Source organism: Rana temporaria, chromosome 2 (assembly GCF_905171775.1).
Source record: "Rana temporaria chromosome 2, aRanTem1.1, whole genome shotgun sequence".
Lineage (NCBI taxonomy): Eukaryota > Metazoa > Chordata > Amphibia > Anura > Ranidae > Rana > Rana temporaria.
The window spans coordinates 143,571,147-143,593,636 of NC_053490.1; the positions used below are offsets into that span (position 1 = coordinate 143,571,147).

The window sequence follows — 22,490 nt, forward strand, 5'->3', positions numbered from 1 at the left end:
CCAAACACACACTGGACCCTTTTTTTGCACCAGAATCGGATCGCATGGGTGTTCATGTCTGAACTGTCAGGTCACAGTGCGATATTTAAGCTGAAATGGGGGTGTCAGTAATGTTGTATGACACTCCCCAGCAGTTTGCATATGGCAGTGTGAACTGCTGTGCGAGTCGGGTGTGATTCACCGCAGTGGATTCGCAGGGTTCCCGCATCGCACTAGTGTAAACCCAGGATAAATCGTTAGATCAGAAAAAATTATATAAACATCAAGAAGAGCCTTTTTCATATTTACAAATAATTGGCATGGAAAATAATCAACTAGACTGTACAGTGTGTGTTCAGTCAACAGCAGGGTTGTATATAATATACTATATATGAGAATAATGTTCATACAGTAACTGTCTTTCCAAAATGCGGAATATCAACAAAAATTTTTTTTTATAAACAATTGGTGTCCAAATGTGACGAAAGAAAATGTATTTTGGGTAATGTTAAGTGCATTAGCAAATTTAGATACACCAACGAATTGAAGTCAATTTATAATCAGTTACATAGCAAACAGTTTTTTTTCCCTTTTTGGATAAAGATTTTGCATGAGTAAATAACATTTTATTCACCCCTGGCAGTGTTACGTGGCTTGTCTCAACCATGTAAACTGATACAGTCTGCTGGAGAACTTGTGGTTTTGAAAGACAACAGGCTTGCTGGCTGGATCACCAGATAAAAAAGAGAAGAAAGAAAGCCTAAAAAAGTAAACTAATACCCCATCACATCTAAGAATTGGTAAGCTGCAATATAATAAATGTTTGCTTTGGGGTTTATTACTGCGTTAATCATATACAGTATATTATAACAGAAAATAATCATATAACATGATGACTCAAAGTAGACCTATAGCAAATATAAACTGATTCTGGTATGGGACACCGGGTATCTCACTGGGTTTCAGTGAATGAATGAGGTGGCAAGGGAGCATGGGTGAGGGAAATTTTAGAATCAGAGTGGCGGGGCTGCTATTTTGTTGTTTGGTTTAGTATTTGTTTAATTGTGCTTTTGCAATTTAAAATGAGCCTCTTTGACTTACTTTGGCTTCTAAGGACTCAATTTGCATGTATCTTAGTCTGATTGGGTCTACATTCTGACTATTCAATATAAATCTCTAAGACCCTTTGCCCTGTACCTGAGAACTCAGACTGCTATACATTCTTTTTGTACGTTTTTATTTTAGTAGCTATACTAATTAGATACATGCATTCCTATTAAGATGTGTAAATCAATATGCTCACAATGCAATATACACTTTATGTGTCTTTTACAAAAACAGTTGAAACTGCTATGTTGTCAGTTCTTTAATGAACATACCTTTGCAGTGCAGGTCTGTGTTTTCTGCAGTCACCAAATCACTACTCCCATGTTTATTTTCTTGTATCGCACGGATCTCCTGGATTTGCTGCTGTTCACAAGAATGGGCTCTCCCTGTATAAAATAAACACATATTAAGGTATAAAGTGGCTGACTATGGTTAGTATGTTTAAGGTGAACAAATAATCAACAGAAAGCAACAGGATATGTCCTAAATTTGCAAACTTTATTCATACTGGCTTTATTCAAGAAAGATTTCTTATACTTTAATGGAAATTAAGGGCGCTACCTGGAGTCCTTCTGTACACCAAGCCTTCAGAAATATAATTTCCTGCTTGCGTGACTGGCTGACTGATTTTCCCAAAAGTCTGCACCAAGGCCCCTTTACACTGGGGCGTTTTTTGGGAGTTATTCAAATGTTTTTTTCGAGTGTTTTTCAAAAGTTATTCAGGCGAAGCCTCATCTGCAATCAGTGTGAAAGGGTAAGGCGTTTGAACAGCGCTTTCAATTCATTTCAATGGAGAGGGGTGTTTTTGGAGCGTTTTTTTCAGCGCCCAAAAGCTGCTCCAAAGATACTGCTTGCAGGACTCAGTGTGAAAGGGTCCATTAAGATGCATGGAGAGCGTTTTATGAGCGTTTTAATAGCGCTATTTTTAATGCTAAAACGCTGTAAAAACGCTGCAAAAACGCTCCAGTGATAAAGGGCTCGAAATATGCAGTTATCTCTCTTCAAAGCACTATGTGCCATAGCTGTCTACTGCACCATTCCTCTGATATCAAAATGATAACTCCTGATAAGTTCACCGTCACATATGATAAAAGCAGACCGAGTTTTGTGTTGGGGAGGTCGCTATAAATAGATTAGCAGCTTGCTGAACGATTCAAGGGACAGAGCTGAAAGTCTCTACCTATGAGGAGAGGGAATGTGTGCCTTTCCTCCAATCAGCCGTCTTGGCTGTATGCCCTGGCTATACTGCAGTGGTAACCAGGAAGTGAAATTCTCCTAATACGATATGCACTTTCTAAACAGTATACAAAGATGAAGACAGCAGATATACAGTACATGTAAAACGTATGTAGGGAGATTTGTTTCATCCCTGTGTATCATCTGAGGCTGTTCACTTCACTGAGTATATCTGAGGGTTTACATTCACTTTAATCACTTTTAAAGGAATGAAGACCATGTAGCCTTCCTTATTGGAGAAATAAACAGCAGAAACAGGAAGAAAACTGCAACACAGTTTGATAAAATACCTGCAATGTACATTGTTCACCCAGAGGGTATTGATGTTTCCTCAACAAAAGTAGATTCTTTAAGAATAAGAATTCCTTTTTGAACAACGCATATGTGTGCATTGTGGGTGGGGCTGTAATCATCATGTAAAAAATGGAGCTTAAAGTGGTATTAAATCTAAAACTAAAAAAATTGACATATTGCAGCTTACAACTCATTAGACATGGTGACTGCATTATTTTTCTTATTTTTTTTTTCTCTGGCTTTGCCTGGTGATTCGGCCAGTAACACACCCCCTGTGTCCCCACTCTGGATGAATGAGCACAGATAGTACCTGTGGACAGCAGCATTGTCAGTCTAGGGGAGGGGTAGTCCTAGATGTACAAGCAGATTTAAACACAGTAACAAATTGAAGCCAAACCCCATCTAATACTTTATAAGAAGTTACAGGAACATTTTCTTCTCCTTTTGGGATAAATAAAAGCTGATAATTGTAAGCACCCCTATCAGTGGTGAATTTGTCTCAAACTTCTAACTGCTACATCTGGAGGAGAGAACTTGTTTTTTTGAATAACAACATACTTACTGGCCAGATCACCAAGTGGAAATAAGGGAAGGAAAGCCTAAAAAAGAGAATGAATACAGCCACCCCATCTAAAAATTGATAAGCTGCAATATAAAAAATGTTTGCTTTTGGGTTTAGTACCACTTCAAATGGAAGATTATCACAAACAGGTCCACTTTGTACCAACTTTATGAGATGCATTCCTTAACCGATTCAGCAGAATGGCACTCCTGTGCAAACTGACGTACCTGTACATCAGTCCTCAAAAGCAGGATAGTGGGCGCGCCGCGGTAGTGTGCCCGCTAGTCCCGGTGACTCGATGTCCGCCGGCAGCTTGCGATCAGGGCGAGGAGAGGCAGAACGGGGAACTGCCTATGTAAACAAGGCATTTCCCTGTTCTGCCTAGTAACATGACAGAGATCTTCTGTTCCCTGTCATCGGGAACATCAATCTCTGTCATGTCAGTGGTATTTATACAGTAATCAGTGGCTATTTTTAGCTGTGATTGCTGTATAAATGTCAATGGCCCAAAATAGTGTCAAAAGTGTCCGATCTGTCCGCAGTCATCCCGATAAAAATCGCAGATCACCGCCATTACTAATGAAAAAACAAAATAAAAATGACGTAAATCTATCCCATTTTGGAGACGCTATAACTTTTGCGCAAACCAATCAATATACACTTATTGCGCTTTTTTTAACCAAAAATATGTAGAAGAATACATATCGGCCTAAAATAAGGAAGAAATTGTTTTTTTTATATACATTTTTGGGGCTATTTATTATAGCAGAAAGTACAAAAATATATATATTTTCAAAATTGTCGGTCTTGGTTTAAAGCGCAAAAATTCAAACAGCAGAGGTGATCAAATACCACAAAAACAAAGCTCCATGTGTGAAAAAAGGACATAAATTCTGTTAGGGTACAGCATCGCACGACTGTGCAATTGTCAGTTAAAGCGACGCAGTGCCAAATTGTAAAAAGTTCTCTGGTCAGGAAGGGGGTAAAATCTTCCGGGGCTGAAGAGATTAAAGGAAATCTGTAGAAAAAAGGTACACAGTGGGGTTTATTTACTAAAGGCAAATCCACTTTACACTACAAGTGCACTGTAGATGCACTTGGAAGTGCATAACGTCTGCCCACTGTGAATGGGATCTTTACTCTGACTGCACATGCAGTGTGTTTATTCTGCGTCAGTGATTCACAAAGTATAGAAACCCTTACACAGCCAGGCAACAAGTATTTTCAAAAATACGTAGGCTGCTGCTGCTTGAAAGCTTCTTTTAGAAAAGGTTTCCTTCAATACCATTATGTGTTATTTCCATTTGCATACCTTTTTCTTTTTTATATGGCTTGTTTCCTTTTAGCACAGGTACTATTTTAGGGGGAAGAGGTCTACGCAATAGCTTAGGTGGTTCCAACATACTTTTCAGTGGCAGACATGGCAGCTCCATCACTAAAAAATGAAAAACACATACAGTATGTGAACAACAGAATTAAATAAAATCTAAACGATTCATACCGTAGCAATTATGTTCACTTAAAACTGAACTCCAGTATAAGCAAATATTGTCTATATACAAGAGTTATATCAATTCTTACTTGAATCTTGGGATGACGTGTGTATTTCTTCCAGATTTGTGCAGTAATCCAGTATGAAACGTTGCTTCCTGTATTAAGACCTTTCACTGCTGTTCTTTCTTTTTGCAGGGTGGCTGGTCTTGTAGCATCCCTTCTCCTGTGGTACCCCACAGGCAGCCTGTAGTGGGTGGAGTCTGCTGGGTCCCTCCTAAAGCTCTGCTCCATGTACAGGCTATATACAGCACAATAATGATGTTACTTACTTTTACAATGCAATGTCTGGGTTTGCACAAAGCAGGTTTATATAATTTGTGGCTATTTAAATATATATTTAAATGGATTTATTTTGTACCCTGAGTTCAGCTTGAGTGAACATTATTTTATTAATGTTTGTCAGATAAGACTTGTCTGCCTTTTCCTACAGCTATATCCCACAGAAACAATGCTTTAGAATAAATCTTTGGATAGTTACTAAGACGCAATGGAGCCGGTGCTAATTCTAAATATGGTGTATAGCAGTGATTAGCAAGGCAATCACTATTGCCGAAACGTGTCAGATTTTTTGTTTTATTGTCATTTTAATGTACCAATAAACGACACTTCAAGGATTACAGTCTTGCCGGCTCTTCTTACTATTGATGCATTTGAGTGTGTTGGGGACACATCGAGCCTCAGCACCTGTGAGTGGACCTGGTGTATGGATTGGGTTGTCCCTGCAGAGAGCGGTTTACCTTTTTCTTTTCCATGCAGTATTAAAAATGTACTAGTTAAACACTGGCTTCAAGATAGCCAGAACAAATAAAATATTAGCCGATACAGCGAAATATCCTCTGACAAAACGTTATCACTTGCCTACTGGGCCCTTCCTGCCCAGGCCAATTTTTAGCTTTCAGCGCTGTCGCACTTTGAATGACAATTACTCATTCATACAACACTGTACCCAAACTAAAAAAAATAAAATAATTTCACACAAATAGTGCTTTCTTTTGGTGGTATTTAATCACCACTGGGTTTTTTTATTCTTTGCCAAACAAAACGAAAAACATAAAAAAAAAAAAAACTTCTTCTTAGTTTCTGTTAACATTTTTTGCAAATGGGTAATTTTTCACCTTTACTGATGTATGCAGATGAAGCTGCACTGATGAGGTGGCACTGGTGGTCATTTATGAGGTGGCACTGATGAGGCTGCACTGATATGCGGCACTAATAGGTAGCACTGAAGGGAACTGATAGGCGGCACTGATGGCCACTGTGTCATAGGGACACCACCGATTGCCACGCACCCACGAGGGAGGACGTCATATGACATCCTCCCAGAACTAGAGCGGATTTTAGGTCTATTATAAATATATATTTTTAGCTTATTCATTTTTAAACTCCTGAGCCACTTCTCTGACTCATTCAGGTGAGCCTGAGCTATTGATCACTGTAAACCACAGGCATTTTACAACAAAGAAACTAAGGAGACATAAATTGTGAAAAGAGGCTGAGAACTCCACATGCTAATTAAATGGAATAATAATCATATACAATATTCCACATTTACATTGTTATAATGTTTTACATTTGACAAATTTATGCTAAATGAGTAGGGGAACTATGTACCCCATTCTCTTTCACCTGGAGGGGGGATCTAGGGGCCCCTATTAAAGGGGGCTTCCAGATTCTGAAAAGTTACCCCCGTACCCCCACAACTCCCAGAGTTGTGGGGAAGAGGCCCCTGTCCTCATCAACATGGGGACATGGTGCTTTACATATTTACCGTATTTTTCGGCGTATAAGACGCACTTTTTTCCCCCAGAGATATGGGGGAAAAAGTCCCTGCGTCTTATAATCCGAATATACGGTATGACACTGCCCCACGCCGCCGCTGGCTCCGCCCCCTGTCACCGCTCGCATCTCCTCCCGCCGGAACCTCTGGAAGAGAGGCAGGAGAGCGGGGGACAGACTTTCCAAACCCCCCTGTTCGCCGGGCGATCTTCCGGCTGGCTGGCTCGGGCTGCTCTGTCTTCTGCTAGGTGGTATGACACTGCCCCACACCGCCGCTGGCTCCGCCCCCTGCCACCGATCGCATCTCCTCCACCGCAACCTCTGGAAGAGAGGCAAGAGAGCGGGGGATAAACCTTCCAAACCCCCCTGTTCGCCGGGCGATCTTCCGGCTGGCTGGCTCGGGCTGCTCTGTCATCTGCTAGGTGGAAGAGCAAGGTAAGGTAAGGCTGCATTTGTGGCATCTCTCACTCTGCATGTACTATGGGCAATGGTCACTCTGCATTCACTATGGGCAATGGTCACTCTGCATTCACTATGGGCAATGGTCACTCTGCATGTACTATGGGCAATGGTCACTCTGCATGTACTATGGGCAATGGTCACTCTGCATTCACTATGGGCAATGGTCACTCTGCATTCACTATGGGCAATGGTCACTCTGCATTCACTATGGGCAATGGTCACTCTGCATGGGCAATGGTCACTCTGCATGTACTATGGGCAATGGTCACTCTGCATGGGCAATGGTCACTCTGCATTTACTATGGGCAATGGTCACTCTGCATGGGCAATGGTCACTCTGCATTTACTATGGGCAATGGTCACTCTGCATTCACTATGGGCAATGGTCACTCTGCATTCACTATGGGCAATGGTCACTCTGCATGTACTATGGGCAATGGTCACTCTGCATTCACTATGGGCAATGGTCACTCTGCATTCACTATGGGCAATGGTCACTCTGCATTCACTATGGGCAATGGTCACTCTGCATGTACTATGGGCAATGGTCACTCTGCATGGGCAATGGTCACTCTGCATGTACTATGGGCAATGGTCACTCTGCATGGGCAATGGTCACTCTGCATTTACTATGGGCAATGGTCACTCTGCATGTACTATGGGCAATGGTCAGACTGCATTCCATGGGCACTGGAAAAAATTTTACTACAGTATTTGGTTCAGAATCTTTTTTTTCTACATTTTACTCCTTTAAAATTGGGTGCGTCTTATATTCCGGAGCGTCTTATACGGCGAAAAATACGGTACATAGTTAGTCAGAATGAAAAAAGACACAAGTCCATCCAGTTCAACCACAAAAAAACAAAACAAAAAAAAAACAAGGCATAGTACCTCCCCAATGTTGAGGGCATGTGGCCTGGCATGATTTGGGAGGGGGAGGGGGGTAGATTGCTTAAAATCCATACCAGACCTGAAGGGCCTGGTATGCATTGTGGGGGACCGCCACACATTTTTTTTTTTATGTTTGCTGACAGCTCATTTGTTTACATTCTGCTGTGAGCCAGGAATCCCCCATCTAGCAGCAGACACTTTCTATTAGGACGCCAGTGGGCGATGACTCCTTACCAACCTATGACTACCTGCTGTCAAGTATGGATGAATGACTGGTTGTTGGGATGTTCTCTCCTTAACGACCAATGACTTGTCCCTGCTGTCAGAGCAGGAATGAGTCATTGGAGTCATTGGTTGTTAGGAGGCCAGCGGGTTTCGGCTCCTTAAAGGATTCGTAAAGGCAGAAGGTTTTTACCTTTATGCATTCTATGCATTAAGATAAAAAAAGCATCTCTGTGTAGCAGCCTCCCCAATTACCTACCTGAGCTCCTTCTCTCACCAGCAATGCCCACAATCCCCTCAGCCATCCAGCGGTGCTATTGTCTCCCGAGACTGTCAATCAAAGTCAGTCAGCCAATCAGGAGAGAGAGGGGGTGGGCCAGGTCGGGGCTCCATGTCTGAATGGATACACAGAGCTCTGACTACATGACAACATGTAGCAAGCTGCTGGCTGAGGGGCACTAAAAGAGGGAGGGGCCAGGAGCAGCAAAGAGGGACCCGAGAAGAGGAGGATCTGGGCTGCTCTGTGCAAAACCAACTGCACAGAGGAAGTATAAAATGTTTGTTATTTAAAAAAAAAAGCGAGCCTTTACAATCACTTTAACAAGCAAGACAAATTGCAGGCAGAAAAAAACGCAACCAAAAATGCACGTACATACTTTTTGGTGCGTCTTGATGGAAGTCTATGGGGCACAAAATCGTACTGCATCACACCAAAGTAGCACAGGTACCTCCCCAAAGTTGTATCACATTTGCATTGAAATAATGTAAACGGCATCATTAAAATCAATGTCATTTGCATTGTCATACGATTCTGTGCAACTCAATTGCAACCTGAAATCGCACTATTGTGAACCAGGCCTGAGTTTCTAAACAATTTAAAAACAAATAAGCTTCTGCTCTAGTGAGCTTGTCTTTAACCACTTCAGTACTAGGCACTTTCACCCCCTTCCTGCCCAGGCCAATTTTCAGTTTTCAGTGCTGTCACACTTTAAATGGCAATTGCGGGGTCATGCAACACTGTACCCATATGACATTTTTTAAACAGATAGAGCTTTCTTTTTGTGTTATTTGGTACCGTTGGGTTTTATATTGTATTGCTAAACGAAAAAAAAAAAAAATATTAAATTTTCATTGTTTGTTTTTTGTTTTTTTTATCTGTTTTAAAAATGTGCTCCTTCACTGATGTGCGCTGATGAGGCTGCACTGATGAGGCTACAAAATAATGGGCACAGATAAAAACATGAACCCATGCTTAAAGTACTTAATTATACAAATGGAACAAACTGATGCACTCATCGATATTCAAGCAAAAAATATCCCAAAACAGATAAACCAAAAATGTGTTGTGCTGTTCCATAAACAATTCCATGCACACTGAAGCTGATAAAAGCCAGTAGCTTTGCAGGGAGCCTTTCAACGATTTTTAGCGTTTTTAAATGTACCTTTTTTTTTCCTTCTTCTTTTTTTTTTACAATGGATAAAAAAACGCCAGCGTTTTTTTCCCGCCAAAAAACGGCACTTTGAACGCAAATTTCGGGCGTTCAGAAAAAAGCCAATAAACTCCAAAGCTCATTAACACTAAAAAACACCCAGGTGTGCATGGGCACATAGGCTAATATAGAGTTCAGTTTATGGGCTTTAAAAAAAAAAGCCAAAACGCCAATAAACTGCAGTTTATCAGCTTCAGTGTGCATGGAGCCTTCAAATACCACAGCCAATACAATATAACCAGCGGCAGACCCAAAAAGAAGAGTATCAGGGAAGCTCTGTGCAAAGCCATTGCACAGAGCAGTTAATATGACATGCTTGTAGGGCTGCACGATTCTGGTCAAAATAAGAATTAACGATTCTTTTGCTTAGACTAAGGGCCCTTTCACACTGGTGCGTTTTTGCCGCGTTTCCGCGGTAAAAATAGCGCTATTAAAACGCTCCCCATGCCCCTCTCCATTGAAATGAATTAAAAACGCGGTAAAAACGCGTTAAAATCGCGGTAAAATCACAGTGTTTTACCGCGATTTTACGCTCCGTTTTTACCGCGTTATTACAGTGGTTTTTAATTCATTTCAATGGAGGGGGCATGGGGAGCGTTTTAATAGCGCTATTTTTACCGCGAAAACGCGGGAAAAACGCACCAGTGTGAAAGGGCCCTTAAGATCACGATTCTCAAAAACTGAATGCCAGAACCCCCCCCCCCCCCATATAAATCTGTCAGCGTCATTTGTGTTCCACGCTGGTTACGTGGAACCAGTGCCGGTCCCCCCTTACACCAGGCGTTTCCAGCAGGGCCCCCCCTTACACCAGGCGTTTCCAGCAGGGCCCCCCCTTACACCAGGCGTTCCCAGCGGGGTTCCCCCTTACACCAGGCGTTCCCAGCAGGGTCCCCCCTTACACCAGGCGTTCCCAGCGGGTCCCCCCTTACACCAGGCGTTTCCAGCAGGGCCCCCCCTTACACCAGGCGTTCCCAGCGGGGTCCCCCCTTACACCAGGCGTTTCCAGCAGGGCCCCCCTTACACCAGGCGTTCCCAGCAGGGTCCCCCCTTACACCAGGCGTTCCCAGCGGGGTCCCCCCTTACACCAGGCGTTTCCAGCAGGGCCCCCCTTACACCAGGCGTTTCCAGCAGGGCCCCCTTAGTTATTGTACCCCTCCTCCTTCCCTGTGTTAGTTTGTCCCACCTGAATAGTGTGACCTGCAAATACAGAGGGAGAAATTTACCAGAAGACAACAAAACAGTCCCATTCTCCATCCTCCATCCTATCCTTGTGATCAGGAGGGAAGAAGATTCATCATATTATTAATCATCAGGTATGATGCCCCAGCAGCATAGACTCAGTACAGAGTAGCCAGGACAGAAGGAGCCGGCCGGGTGGCTTCTAATAGGAATTGAGCTGCAGCTCCGCCCACCCCCGCCCCTTCCCACGTCATTACACTCACAGACAGACATCAGTGGGGCGGGAGGTGGGCGGTGCTGCAGCTCAATTCCTATTAGCAGTCACCCGGCCGGCTCCTCCCGTCCTGTCCACTCTGCACTGAGCAATTCCTATTGCTTGGTCTACAATAAAATGGCGGCCGTCGGAGACATTGTCTCCGCCCGGCCGCAGACCTCTAGCGGCGGTGAATAATCGGGGGCCCTGAATAATGACTCTGCGTGGAACCAGCTGTGAAAAAGCAGAATGGCGGGTCATCCAGCGGGGAGATCGTGGGCGGGGAGAATCGAAATCGCGATTCTCTCCGCGATTAATTGTGCAGCTCTACATGCTTGTTATAAAAAAAAAAAAATGTTTTACTTTTTTTATTTTCTTAACACCATCTCTAGCAATTCTTCAATTTGCTGCCTAACACTGGCCATAGCAACTGTTACAGCAGACTCAAAATATCATTGGCAGATTATTTTTTTCACAATCTGGGATCAGGCTTGGAGTCCAGTAGCTGAAACAGAAGCAGGATGGGAGCACGGCAAATCGCATGACAAGGCACACCGGTGTAAATGGGTACTATGTATTAAAGATTTCAGACATGCATTCATTTGTGCATTTAATACCTGCCTAGAGTTCAACTTTAGCCTACAGAACTGTGATCACCACTAGACAAACTGGAGAGGACAATGTCCTAACTGCACACTGCCTCCCTAAAACTATGGAAAGTTATTGGCTTTATGTTGGTAGAAGAACTTACTCAATGGACATGGGTGAAGCAGTATAAGGCAAGCTATAACCAGACGAATAACAGGTACACCAGTGTGAAAGTGTCCTACAACATTGCAAAGTTTGTGATGGTGTTGTATCACCAACCAATGTTTGGAAAATACTGCTCAACTACATTTATCTTAAACATTGAGAGCCGGTTCACACAGGGGCGACTCGTCAGGCGACTCAGCCGCCTGACAAGTCGCGCTCCGCTCTGTTTAATGGAATCGTTCTAATAGGAGCGACTCAAGTCACTCCAACTTAAAAAAAGGTTCTTGCACGATTTTGGGGTCGACTCGGAAGTCGTCTTGAGTTCGCCTTGTCGAGTCGCCGCCAAAGTCGTGCCGCCTGAGTGTGAACCGGGTCGAAGGGTCAAATCTCCACTAAAATGTCTGCAGTGTTGTGCTTACTACAAAATACAACGCTGAATTTCACTGAGCTGTAAGTGTGATACACTAGATCAGGGGTCTCCAAACTTTTTACTTCGAGGGCCACATTCTATATTTTACACATATTCGCGGGCCGGAAACATAATTTATAAATAAATCCACAGAAGAAGAATAGAATAGAATTTGACTTACTGCTGACAGCAGGATTGGATGGTGCTCCTATATTCTTTGCTGGCACCTAAACGCTGGAGCATCATGCAGCGGGGCTAAACTTCCAGCGTGCATGAGGCTTTACATCCGTGTCACCATCATCTGTGTCCCCATCAGTCTTCCCATTCATCTGTGTCCCCATTTATCTGTGTCCCCATCATCTGTGTCCCCATCAGTCTCCCCATCCATCAGTCTCCCCATCCATCTGTGTCCCCATCCATCTGTGTCCCCATCCACCTGTGTCCCCATCAGTCTCCCCATTCATCTGTGTCCCCATCTGTGTCCCCATCCATCTGTGTCCCCATTCATCTGTGTCCCCATCAGTGTCCCCATCCATCTGTGTCCCCATCCACCTGTGTCCTCATCCACCTGTGTCCCCATCATCTGTGTCCCCATCATCTGTGTCCCCATCAGTCTCCCCATCCATCTGTGTCACCATCATCTGTGTCCCCATCTGTGTCCCCATCCATCTGTGTCCCCATCCACCTGTGTCCCCATCATCTGTGTCACCATCAGTCTCCCCATCCATCTGTGTCACCATCATCTGTGTCCCCATCAGTCTCCCCATTCATCTGTGTCCCCATTCATCTGTGTCCCCATCAGTGTCCCCATCCACCTGTGTCCCAATCCACCTGTGTCCCCATCATCTGTGTCCCCATCATCTGTGTCCCCATCAGTCTCCCCATCCATCTGTGTCACCATCATCTGTGTCCCCATCAGTCTCCCCATTCATCTGTGTCCCTATCAGTCTCCCCATTCATCTGTGTCCCTATCAGTCTCCCCATCCATCTGTGTCACCATCATCTGTGTCCCCATCAGTCTTCCTATTCATCTGTGTCCCCATTCATCTGTGTCCCCATCAGTCTTCCCATTCATCTGTGTCCCCATTCATCTGTGTCCCCATCAGTCTTCCCATTCATTTGTGTCCCCATTCATCTGTGTCCCCATCAGTCTCCCCATCCATCTGTCTCCCCATCCATCTGTGTCCCCATCAGTCTCCCCATTCATCTGTGTCCCCATCAGTCTCCCCATCCATCTGTGTCCCCATCCATCTGTGTCCCCATTCATCTGTGTCCCCATCAGTTTCCCCATCCACCTGCGTCCCCATTCATCTGTGTCCCCATCATCTGTGTCCCCATTCATCTGTGTCCCCATTCATCTGTGACCCCATCATCTGTGTCCCCATTTATCTGTGTCCCCATCCATCTGTGTCCCCATCCATCTGTGTCCCCATTCATCTGTGTCCCCATTCATCTGTGTCCCCATCCATCTGTGTCCCCATCAGTCTTCCCATTCATCTGTGTCCCCATTCATCTGTGTCCCCATCATCTGTGTCCCCATTCATCTGTGTCCCCATCAGTCTCCGCATTCATCTGTGTCCCCATCAGTCTCCCCATTCATCTGTGTCCCCATCAGTCTCCCCATTCATCTGTGTCCCCATCAGTCTCCCCATTCATCTGTGTCCCCATCAGTCTCCGCATTCATCTGTGTCCCCATCAGTCTCCCCATTCATCTGTGTCCCCATTCTTCTGTGTCCCCATCACTCATTAGGCTATCCCCACAAATTGGTGTCCCCATTAGAGCCCCCCCCATCATTTATCCGAGTCTCCCTGCACATTTGTGTCCCCATCACAGCCCACCCCGCCTGCATATTTGTGTCACCATTAGAGCCATCAGCCCCCCTCCTCACATGTTTGTGTCCCCATAAGAGCCACCAGCACCCCCACATTTGTGTCCCCATCAAACCCCACAGATATTTGTGTCCCCATCAAAATCATCAGCCCCCCACATTTGTGTCCCCATCAGACCCCACAGATATTTGTGTCCCCATCAGAGTCATCACCCCCCCCCCATATATATATATTTATGTCCCATCAGTCATCAGCCCCCCCACATTTATGTCCCCATCAGTCATCAGCCCCCCCCCCCCACATGTATGTCCCCATCAGAGTCATAAGCGCCCCAAAATGTGTGTCCCCATCAGTCTACAACCCCCCCTCCACGTGTGTCCCCAGCAGAGTCATCAGCCCCCCAAAATTTGTGTCCAAATCGGTCTGAAGACCCCCTCCACGTGTGTCCCCATCAGAGTCATCAGCCCCCAGATGTTTGTGCCCCATCAGCGCCATTCAACCCACCCCCACTCAAGTGTATCAGCCCCCCTCCTTGCATGTGTCCAGCGCGTCTCCACTCTCCGCCACTGGCTGTGCAGACCTGCTGCATCTCCCGACTCCCGCCCCGCTGGTATTGCACACTCGTTACTGGTTAACAGCGAGGCGGGAGGCGGGAGCAGGGAGGCGGCAACCGGTCTGCCCTAAACACCTTATTGGCTGCTGGGATGCCGTGGTCCCAGCAGCCAACACACACAGTGAGATGCCGGGAGGGATTGCGGGACCTGCGCTGCATATTGCCTGGGGCGAATATGCAGCGCAGATTCCACAACTAACAGGTGGACTAAGGAGTCACGCTGCGGGCCGGAAGAAATGGCCTGGCGGGCCGGATGTGGCCCGCGGGCCGTAGTTTGGAGACCCCTGCACTAGATGACTATACAGTAGGGCTGTTACTGATCAAAAATTTTCTGTTCGATTAATCGTTTGTTTTTTTAATAGATTAATCGACTAATTTCGATTAATTATAACGCACATACAGATCCAACTACTTTTAGCTGATCTCCTTGGAGATAAAATCGATGTAGCTACATAAACTGTAAAAATGGTGTGAGTAATACCAAACAGTACCAAAAGCAGTCATAAAAACATGTAGCCAAGTATGATACTGGTATAAAAATGTGTACAATGATACCACTGCTGAATCCAGATGAGGAGAGGTTAACATCAGTCCTTCGGCATGTAGATGTCCCGTGAAGGGAACTATCACAACTCCCAGTGGATGGTTGTAGAATCCCAGGTTGATAGAGGGAAGTGATAGAGGGAAGTGTAACAGCCCTTGCGTGTGGCAGATAGTAAGGTCCCGCCGGCATGCAGATATGAAGGCACAGCAAAGGAGCCCTTCAGATGGACACGGCAAGCCGCCCCGGTGTCCGTGACATTACTGGATCTCCGACGGAACTCCCTGAAGGCCCAGAAGCCGGCGGAGAGGTGAGTACCAATCAAAAGAATTTTAATCAATCAAAAAGATTTTGATCAATCAAAAAAATTAAAGGTTAATCGATTAATTAAAAGTTAATTTGCACAGCCCTACTATACAGTATCTCACAAAAGTGAGTACACCCCTCACATTTTTGTAAATATGTTATTATATCTTTTCATGTGACAACACTGAAGAAATGACACTTTGCTACAATGTAATGTAGTGAGTGTACAGATTGTATAACAGTGTAAATGTGCTGTCTCCCTTAAAATAACTCAACACACAGTCATTAAAGGGGAGTTCCAGCCATTTGTATGTTTATTAAAAGTCAGCAGCAACAAAAAGTGTTGCTGCTGGCTTTTAATAAACAGGCACTTACCTGCTCCAGCGCTCCAGCGACGCGCCGGCCGGGGCTCCGCTCCTCTCCCCCCCTCCCCGGCCGGCGTCTTCATCTTCAGTGTGGGCACCCGGCCGTGACAGCTTTCGGCTTCACGGCCGGGCACCCACTGCGCATGCGCGAGCGCGAGCGGCACTGCGCATGCGCGAGCGGCGCGGCCCGGCGCCGTGTAATTGGCCAGGAGATCGCCTAGGACCTGTGACGTGTCCTAGGCGATCGCCTACAGCAGCCACATCCTGAAGGCGACTAAGCTTAGTCGCCTACAGGAAGGAGGAAGTGGGACAGGAAGTCCCACTCGTGCTGAAGCCCCCACTCCCCCCCCAAAAAAATTACATGCCAAATGTGGCATGTAAGGGGGAGAGGAGTGGATTGAGAGGAAGTTCCAAATTTGGGTGGAACTCCTCTTTAATGTCATTTCTTCAGTGTTGTCACATGAAAAGTTATAATAACATAATTACAAAGATGTGAGGAGTGTACTCACTTTTGTGAGATACTGTGTGTGTTTATTAGATTTTAATTTAGGCTTCAGGGAACAGGATGTGGTCACAGTGCGGTAGGCGTTTGTATGCACTTGAGAGAAAAAGTGGGTGAGGAATATGGTCTGTATCAAACCTATTTCATATTATTAACAGCATTATAGAACAGACAGACAGATGTACATATAAAGAGAGTGATAAGTTGGGGGATTATAGCTCATTGGTAGTGCAGAACAGTCAGTTTATGCGGCCAGACATACGTTTCAGGGCTTCTCCTGCCCACTTTTATTTAAAGAAAGCAGAAGTTTACATATGAATATCTTCCCATGTACGGGTTCTCACCATCAATACGACAAAAAAACAATATTCAGTCACATGGCTCTTCGCAGCTCTACAGCTCAGACCTCATGCCTGTCCTGTCACCACAGGCAAAGAGGACAGAAAGCCGCAGGGATTTCAAACCCTGAACCAGTACAGCGGCGATGCGATCTGTCAGTGCGGGGGATCGCCGAACTCCAGGTTAGCGGGACCGGGTGCAATGGGAAGGGGGTCCAGTGTAAGTTCACCTTACAGATTTTCCGTAAAAGTGAACTTACACTTTAATGGTGGGCCTAGTCATGATAGGTATGGTTTAACGGCTTTAGGACCGTCCGCCCACATTGTACTGCGAACGGGCGGCTCCAACAGGCACAGCAGCATACCTGTACGTCCGTGCTTCCAGGTACAGAGGAGCTTGCCTGATCCCCCCCCCCCCCACCCCCATTCCCTTTAATGATTGCTGCTGTGATTGGACACAGCAGGATTTTGTCAGCAGGTACCGGCCAATGACTCATGTCTGAGACCAGCTGATCAGCTGTGTCCAATCACCGCCCAGAGCCCTGTGTTGGCAAACAACACAGGGCTCTTCACAGAGAGAACAATCTCCTTGTTTCTTCTCCCTCAGGGAGAAAGTACAAGTAGATTTTTAGTAAAAAGCAGTTCATAATATACACATTAACACTTGTTAGGCACACATTTAAACCCGTGATTACCCCGGGATGTTAACCCCTTCCCAGCCAGTGTCATTAGTACAGTGACAGTGTATAGTATTATCACTGATCACTATATTAGTGTCACTGGTGATGTCAGTTCCCACCTAGCATCAGTTAGTGTCAAATTATCCACCGTACTATCACAATCCCACTATAAGTTGCTGATCACCTCCATTACAAGTTTAAAAAAATCCAGTATATATCCCATTCTATGCATTAAGATAAAAAGCCTTCTGTGTGCAGCAGCCCCAACCCCCCCCCCCCCCCCCCCAATACTTACCTGAGGTCCTTCTCTGTCCAGCGATGTTCGTGAGTGTCTCAGCCATCCGAGATTCTCCCTCCCGATTGGCTGAGACACAGCAGCGGTGCCATTGGCTGCCACTGATGTAATTTAAAGTCAGTTAGCCCATCAGGATGCATAAAGCTGAAAAAACACAAGGGTTTACAATCCCTTTAATGGCTGTGTGTTGAGTTATTTTAAGGGGACAGAAAATTTACACCGTTATACAAGCTGTACACTCACATGAAAAGATATAAAAAAAGACAGTTATAGGAAACTAATCTCATGATGTAAATATGGTAAACATCCAATGCTCTATGCCCATGAACCAAAATATGAAACCCCACTGGTCAGGATTGAGGCCTCATTTTATCCTGCTAGTAAATAGTATATTTGTTCATGCTGGCAATACACAGTCATTTTAGATAGTTACACCCATCTTTCAATCACAGAAGCAATAAAACAGTTCAAGGCAACCCATCACAAACAGTTTTGACTGCTTCATGGTCTTGATTGAAACGGTTGATTTTCAGTTGTCTTGATCTGTTCAGTTGTTTTTTGAATTGAAAGCTGTTTGAAAACAGGCCAGCATAAGGGTTCTATTTAGAAACATACAGAGGTTGATTTACTAAAGGCAAATAGACTGTGCACTTTGCAAGGGGCTCCAGAGCTTAGTAAATAAGGAGGAAAGAAGTTCTGCAAATTTCACAGCCTATTCTCTTTAGTAAATCAATCCAATAGTCTGTAATTCCAAAAAAGAGTTATGTTTATAAATTATACATAAAAAAAGAAAAGAAACAATCAAATGTGTATAATCGCTCTGACCCTGACACCAGGGCAACCTTGGCAGAAGACTAGGGCCCGGCGAGGGTCCAGGGGGCAGGCTTACAGGTTTTCTGGTCACAAAAGAGCCAGTTATGGTCCTGTACACACGATGAGAAAATCAGACGGAAAATACAGATTTCGAAGCTATCTACAATCATCTGATCGTTAGTACACAGCTTTCGAGAGCCAATTCATGCAGAATTTTCAGATGGGACAAGCACTAAAATGTTTCTCGTACCATACCAGATCATGCGATTTTCGTTTAATCCGTAGTTTTCGTACGAAAAATACAATACAAATACAATACAAAACATTACAGCACTTCCGAATTTTTATTCTGTCGTAAGAGAATTTTCGCAACTTTAGTAACCTCTTCATTTTCGATATAAGACTAGCATGCTAAAAAAATAAAATAAACAAACGATCATTCGTCCGATAATCTCATTGTGTGTACCAGGCATAAGGGAGTAAAGGTAAGGGTGAAAGAAATCAATCACAGTACAAAACAGGAAGGACTCTTTCACATATATATATATAGATGTCCGTTTTGATGGACTGCGTCTGCTCAGCGGGGATCAAATTGTTGATCCCCGCTGAGCCAGCGGATGACAGGTCCGTCTCTGCTCACTGTGCAGGGATGGACCTGTCAGAGCCCTGCTCTCCTCTAAGGGGGGTTCGATGAAAACAAACCGCCTGTCCGTTTTTACCTGATCCGACGGATGGATGGAAAATAGGGTTTCAATCTGTCTGCATTTAGCGGATCGGATGTCAGTGAACATGTCACCGCTGACATCCGTCACTCCTTAGAGGTACATGAAGCGTCCATTAAGGTCTGCCTGAAAAACTGACAGGTGGTCCTGAACGGGTCCGCATGTGTGAAAGGGGCCTAAGGGCTCATTCAGACTGGTGTTGAAACCTAATCGGCACAGTGAGATGTTTTCTTTTGCATCCATTTTCAAGCTGCATGCTGGCAGCCTATAGAAATGGATGCAGATTCAGGGGCTGCACGGACACAACCGCATGTCAAGATTTTACAAGCAGGCAGGAGCTGGTTCATAGATCTGAACACACATTGGGGGTTATTTACTAAGGGCAAATCCACTGTGCACACTTCCAAGTGGACTGTAAGTCCACTTCGAGGTGCAGTTGCTGTAGATCTGAGGGGGACATGCAAGGAAAGTAAAAAAACAGCATTTTTGCTTGTACATGATTGGATGATAAAATCAGCAGAGCTTCCCCTCAGATCTACAGCGATTGCACTTCCAATTGCAGTGCACTTGTAGTCCAGACTGGATTTGCCTTTAGTAAATCAACCCCAATGTCTGCATTCAGACCCATGTACCGGCTCCTGTACACTTGTCAAATTTTAACATGTGGTTGTGGTTGTGTTCTTACAGCCGATGCATCTGCATCCACTTCTATAAGCTGCTTGTGTGCAGCTATGAAGTGGTTTCAGATGCAATACAAAGCATCTCAGAGTACAGAATGGGTGTCAATGTCTAAGAAAAAATAAAGTGTAGCGCTAGAAGAAAAACCCTGGTTAGAGTGTTACTCACCCTGCTTATTTCATTTCTTTCTATATCTTTAGTGGGTAAACGCACAGCCTCCATTTACACCTGAGCGTTTTGTCACATGATTCCTGAAGAGCAGCAATACTCAAAATGAAGAATTCCATTCTTCTCAATCGGCCTGAGTGCTGTCCTGACTGTCATATTAAGGTCAATAAAGTACATTACATTCTTTGGGGCAGATTTAATAGTCTGTGGGGTAAAAATCACACAATTCTGTTCCTGTCCCACACATGTACAAGCATGTAAAAGTAAAATCGCCAGGCTTGGCTTCATAGCTGCACACAAGCAGCTTACAGAAGTGGATGCAGATGCATCGGCTGTATGAACACAACCACAACCACATGTTAAAATTTGACAAGTTTACAGGAGCCGGTACATGGGTCTGAATGCAGACATTGGGGTTGATTTACTAAAGGCAAATCCAGTCTGCACTACAAGTGCACTGCAATTGGAAGTGCAATCGCTGTAGATCTGAGGGGAAGCTCTGCTGATTTTATCATCCAATCATGTACAAGCAAAAATGCTGTTTTTTTACTTTCCTTGTATGTCCCCCTCAGATCTACAGCAACTGCACCTCGAAGTGGACTTACAGTCCACTTGGAAGTGTGCACAGTGGATTTGCCCTTAGTAAATGAGTACATACTACAAGCCCCGGTTCACATGTATGCAGCCCTGCGTGCCACGGGTGCGCAGGCATGGCAGCCCATTCATCTGAATGTGCTTACTTGCCTGTATTATCTCCAGAAAAAGATCTCTGCATCGTTTTAACCCCCGCTTCACATCTATGCTGTTTCCAGCTGCTGCATTTGCTTGGATGCAAAATGGGCTGCTGTACCTCCTAAAAACAGAGGGATAAGGTCTCTACAACTTTTCCAAAAACGCAGCTGCAAAGAAACCACATGGCAAAGTGAGCTTCCCAGTATGGGACACCGTGCTGCAGTTTCCAGTGCATGGGGTGCCATTTGGATTACTTGTACCCCCCAGGTATCTCCTAAGCAGCAGAGCATTTTTGGGTATGCGATTACGCACCACACTCGCTCAGATGTAAACCTAGCCTTAAAACACAGCTGCATGAAAATTGTATGGTGCACCATGCGATTTCCATGTGCAGGAAACTGCACTGTGTTTTTCAGTGTGTGGGGGGCCATAGTCAATGGCACCCCATGTGTTTTCTGTGCAGCACCATGCTTTGGATGTGGGTGCGGCAATGCATGCGATTTACACTCTGCACCCACATATATGTGAAGGCAGCCTTTAGCTCAGTGCACACGTATGTTTGTGAGATTGCATCACAAAGGTAAAGCAGCCCATTCATTTCAAAGGGCTGTCCTACCCACGAGAAACAAAATCCCCAACGCTTTTTGTATAATTGCGCCGCACTGAATAGCGTAGGGGGTTATGGTACTCTGTGCGTCTGCTAAAATGCACCGTTTCTTGTGTTGCCCACCGATTTTGCATGTGTTGCCCACCCGTAGAGATGTGAACCTTGATAGTAAGGCATATCACTTTATTATATAACAATACTATGTATCATTGAATTGTATGCCTGTGTAATCTTCCACACTGAGCCTGTTACTGGTACCCGTGCTATGTACTATAATGAAGGAGTTGTGTACAGTACATCACACCCGAATGTGGGCTCACTACAGAGCCACCAGCTTTTCTATCCCCCGTCATTATCACTACAGCTGACAAGTGTAATATGAATGTGAAGGCACCGAGCTCCGTATACCTGACCCCGCACCGCGCCGTCCATACTTCTCTGAGGAGCGTCCATAGCAACCTGACTGGAACAAACACAGCCGAGCCCGGCCTCCGGCACGCATGCGCACATCACTGCTGCATGAGCGGGAACACAGTGTGTGTGCTGATCTCCTCACGTGCAGTGTTTTGCAAAAGCGAACATTTCATCAGCTAACGGATTTGTTTTCGAATTTTCGTTTACTATTTGAATAATCTCCATAAACTATCAAAATAAATGTAAAATTAACCACTTCTCGTCCATGTTTAAATGTCTTGAAGCAGCTACAACCATGATCTGATATCAATTTTAACAGCTGGAGATCAGCTTTCATGCAGAAGTAATAATAAATAATAAATCACTTTTAAAGTAAGGTGACCAGATTTTTTAAATGAAATCCGGGGACATGTGTTTTTTTTTTTTTTTACTAGTAATGGCGGCAATCAGCGACTCTCTGCCCGTAGCCGCCGCCACCCGCCTCACAGCCTGTCAAGTCTCACTCTCTGGGCCCCGGCTACTACTGGGTGGGGAGCGGAGGAAGATCACTCCACCAGGGAAGGCAAGGAGGTAAGCAAGCAGGCGGCTGGCCAGCACTTGAGCCAAGGAAGAAGAACATGCGAGCAGAGCTGAATGGGCATGCACCCGAAACTGAAGTAACATTCCCTCCGCTCCGACCAGCACATGATCGTCAGAAAGGGGCACAGATAATGGAAAAT

The 22,490-nt window shown here is 44.9% G+C and overlaps 1 protein-coding gene across 1 annotated transcript in view; it reads right to left on the bottom strand.

Moving 5' to 3' along the window:
- The window catches only part of LRRC63 (leucine rich repeat containing 63), a 56,260-nt gene extending 34,415 nt beyond the window's left edge, over positions 1 to 21,845 (bottom strand). The window contains exons 1-3 of the mRNA XM_040341258.1: positions 21,766 to 21,845; positions 4,491 to 4,613; positions 1,359 to 1,472 (exon numbers count right to left, since the gene is read on the bottom strand). Coding sequence (XP_040197192.1) covers positions 1,359 to 1,472; positions 4,491 to 4,611 — 235 coding nt within the window. The 5' untranslated portion in view covers positions 4,612 to 4,613; positions 21,766 to 21,845. The remainder of the gene's footprint in view (positions 1 to 1,358; positions 1,473 to 4,490; positions 4,614 to 21,765) is intronic.
- Positions 21,846 to 22,490: the final 645 nt, after the last annotated feature.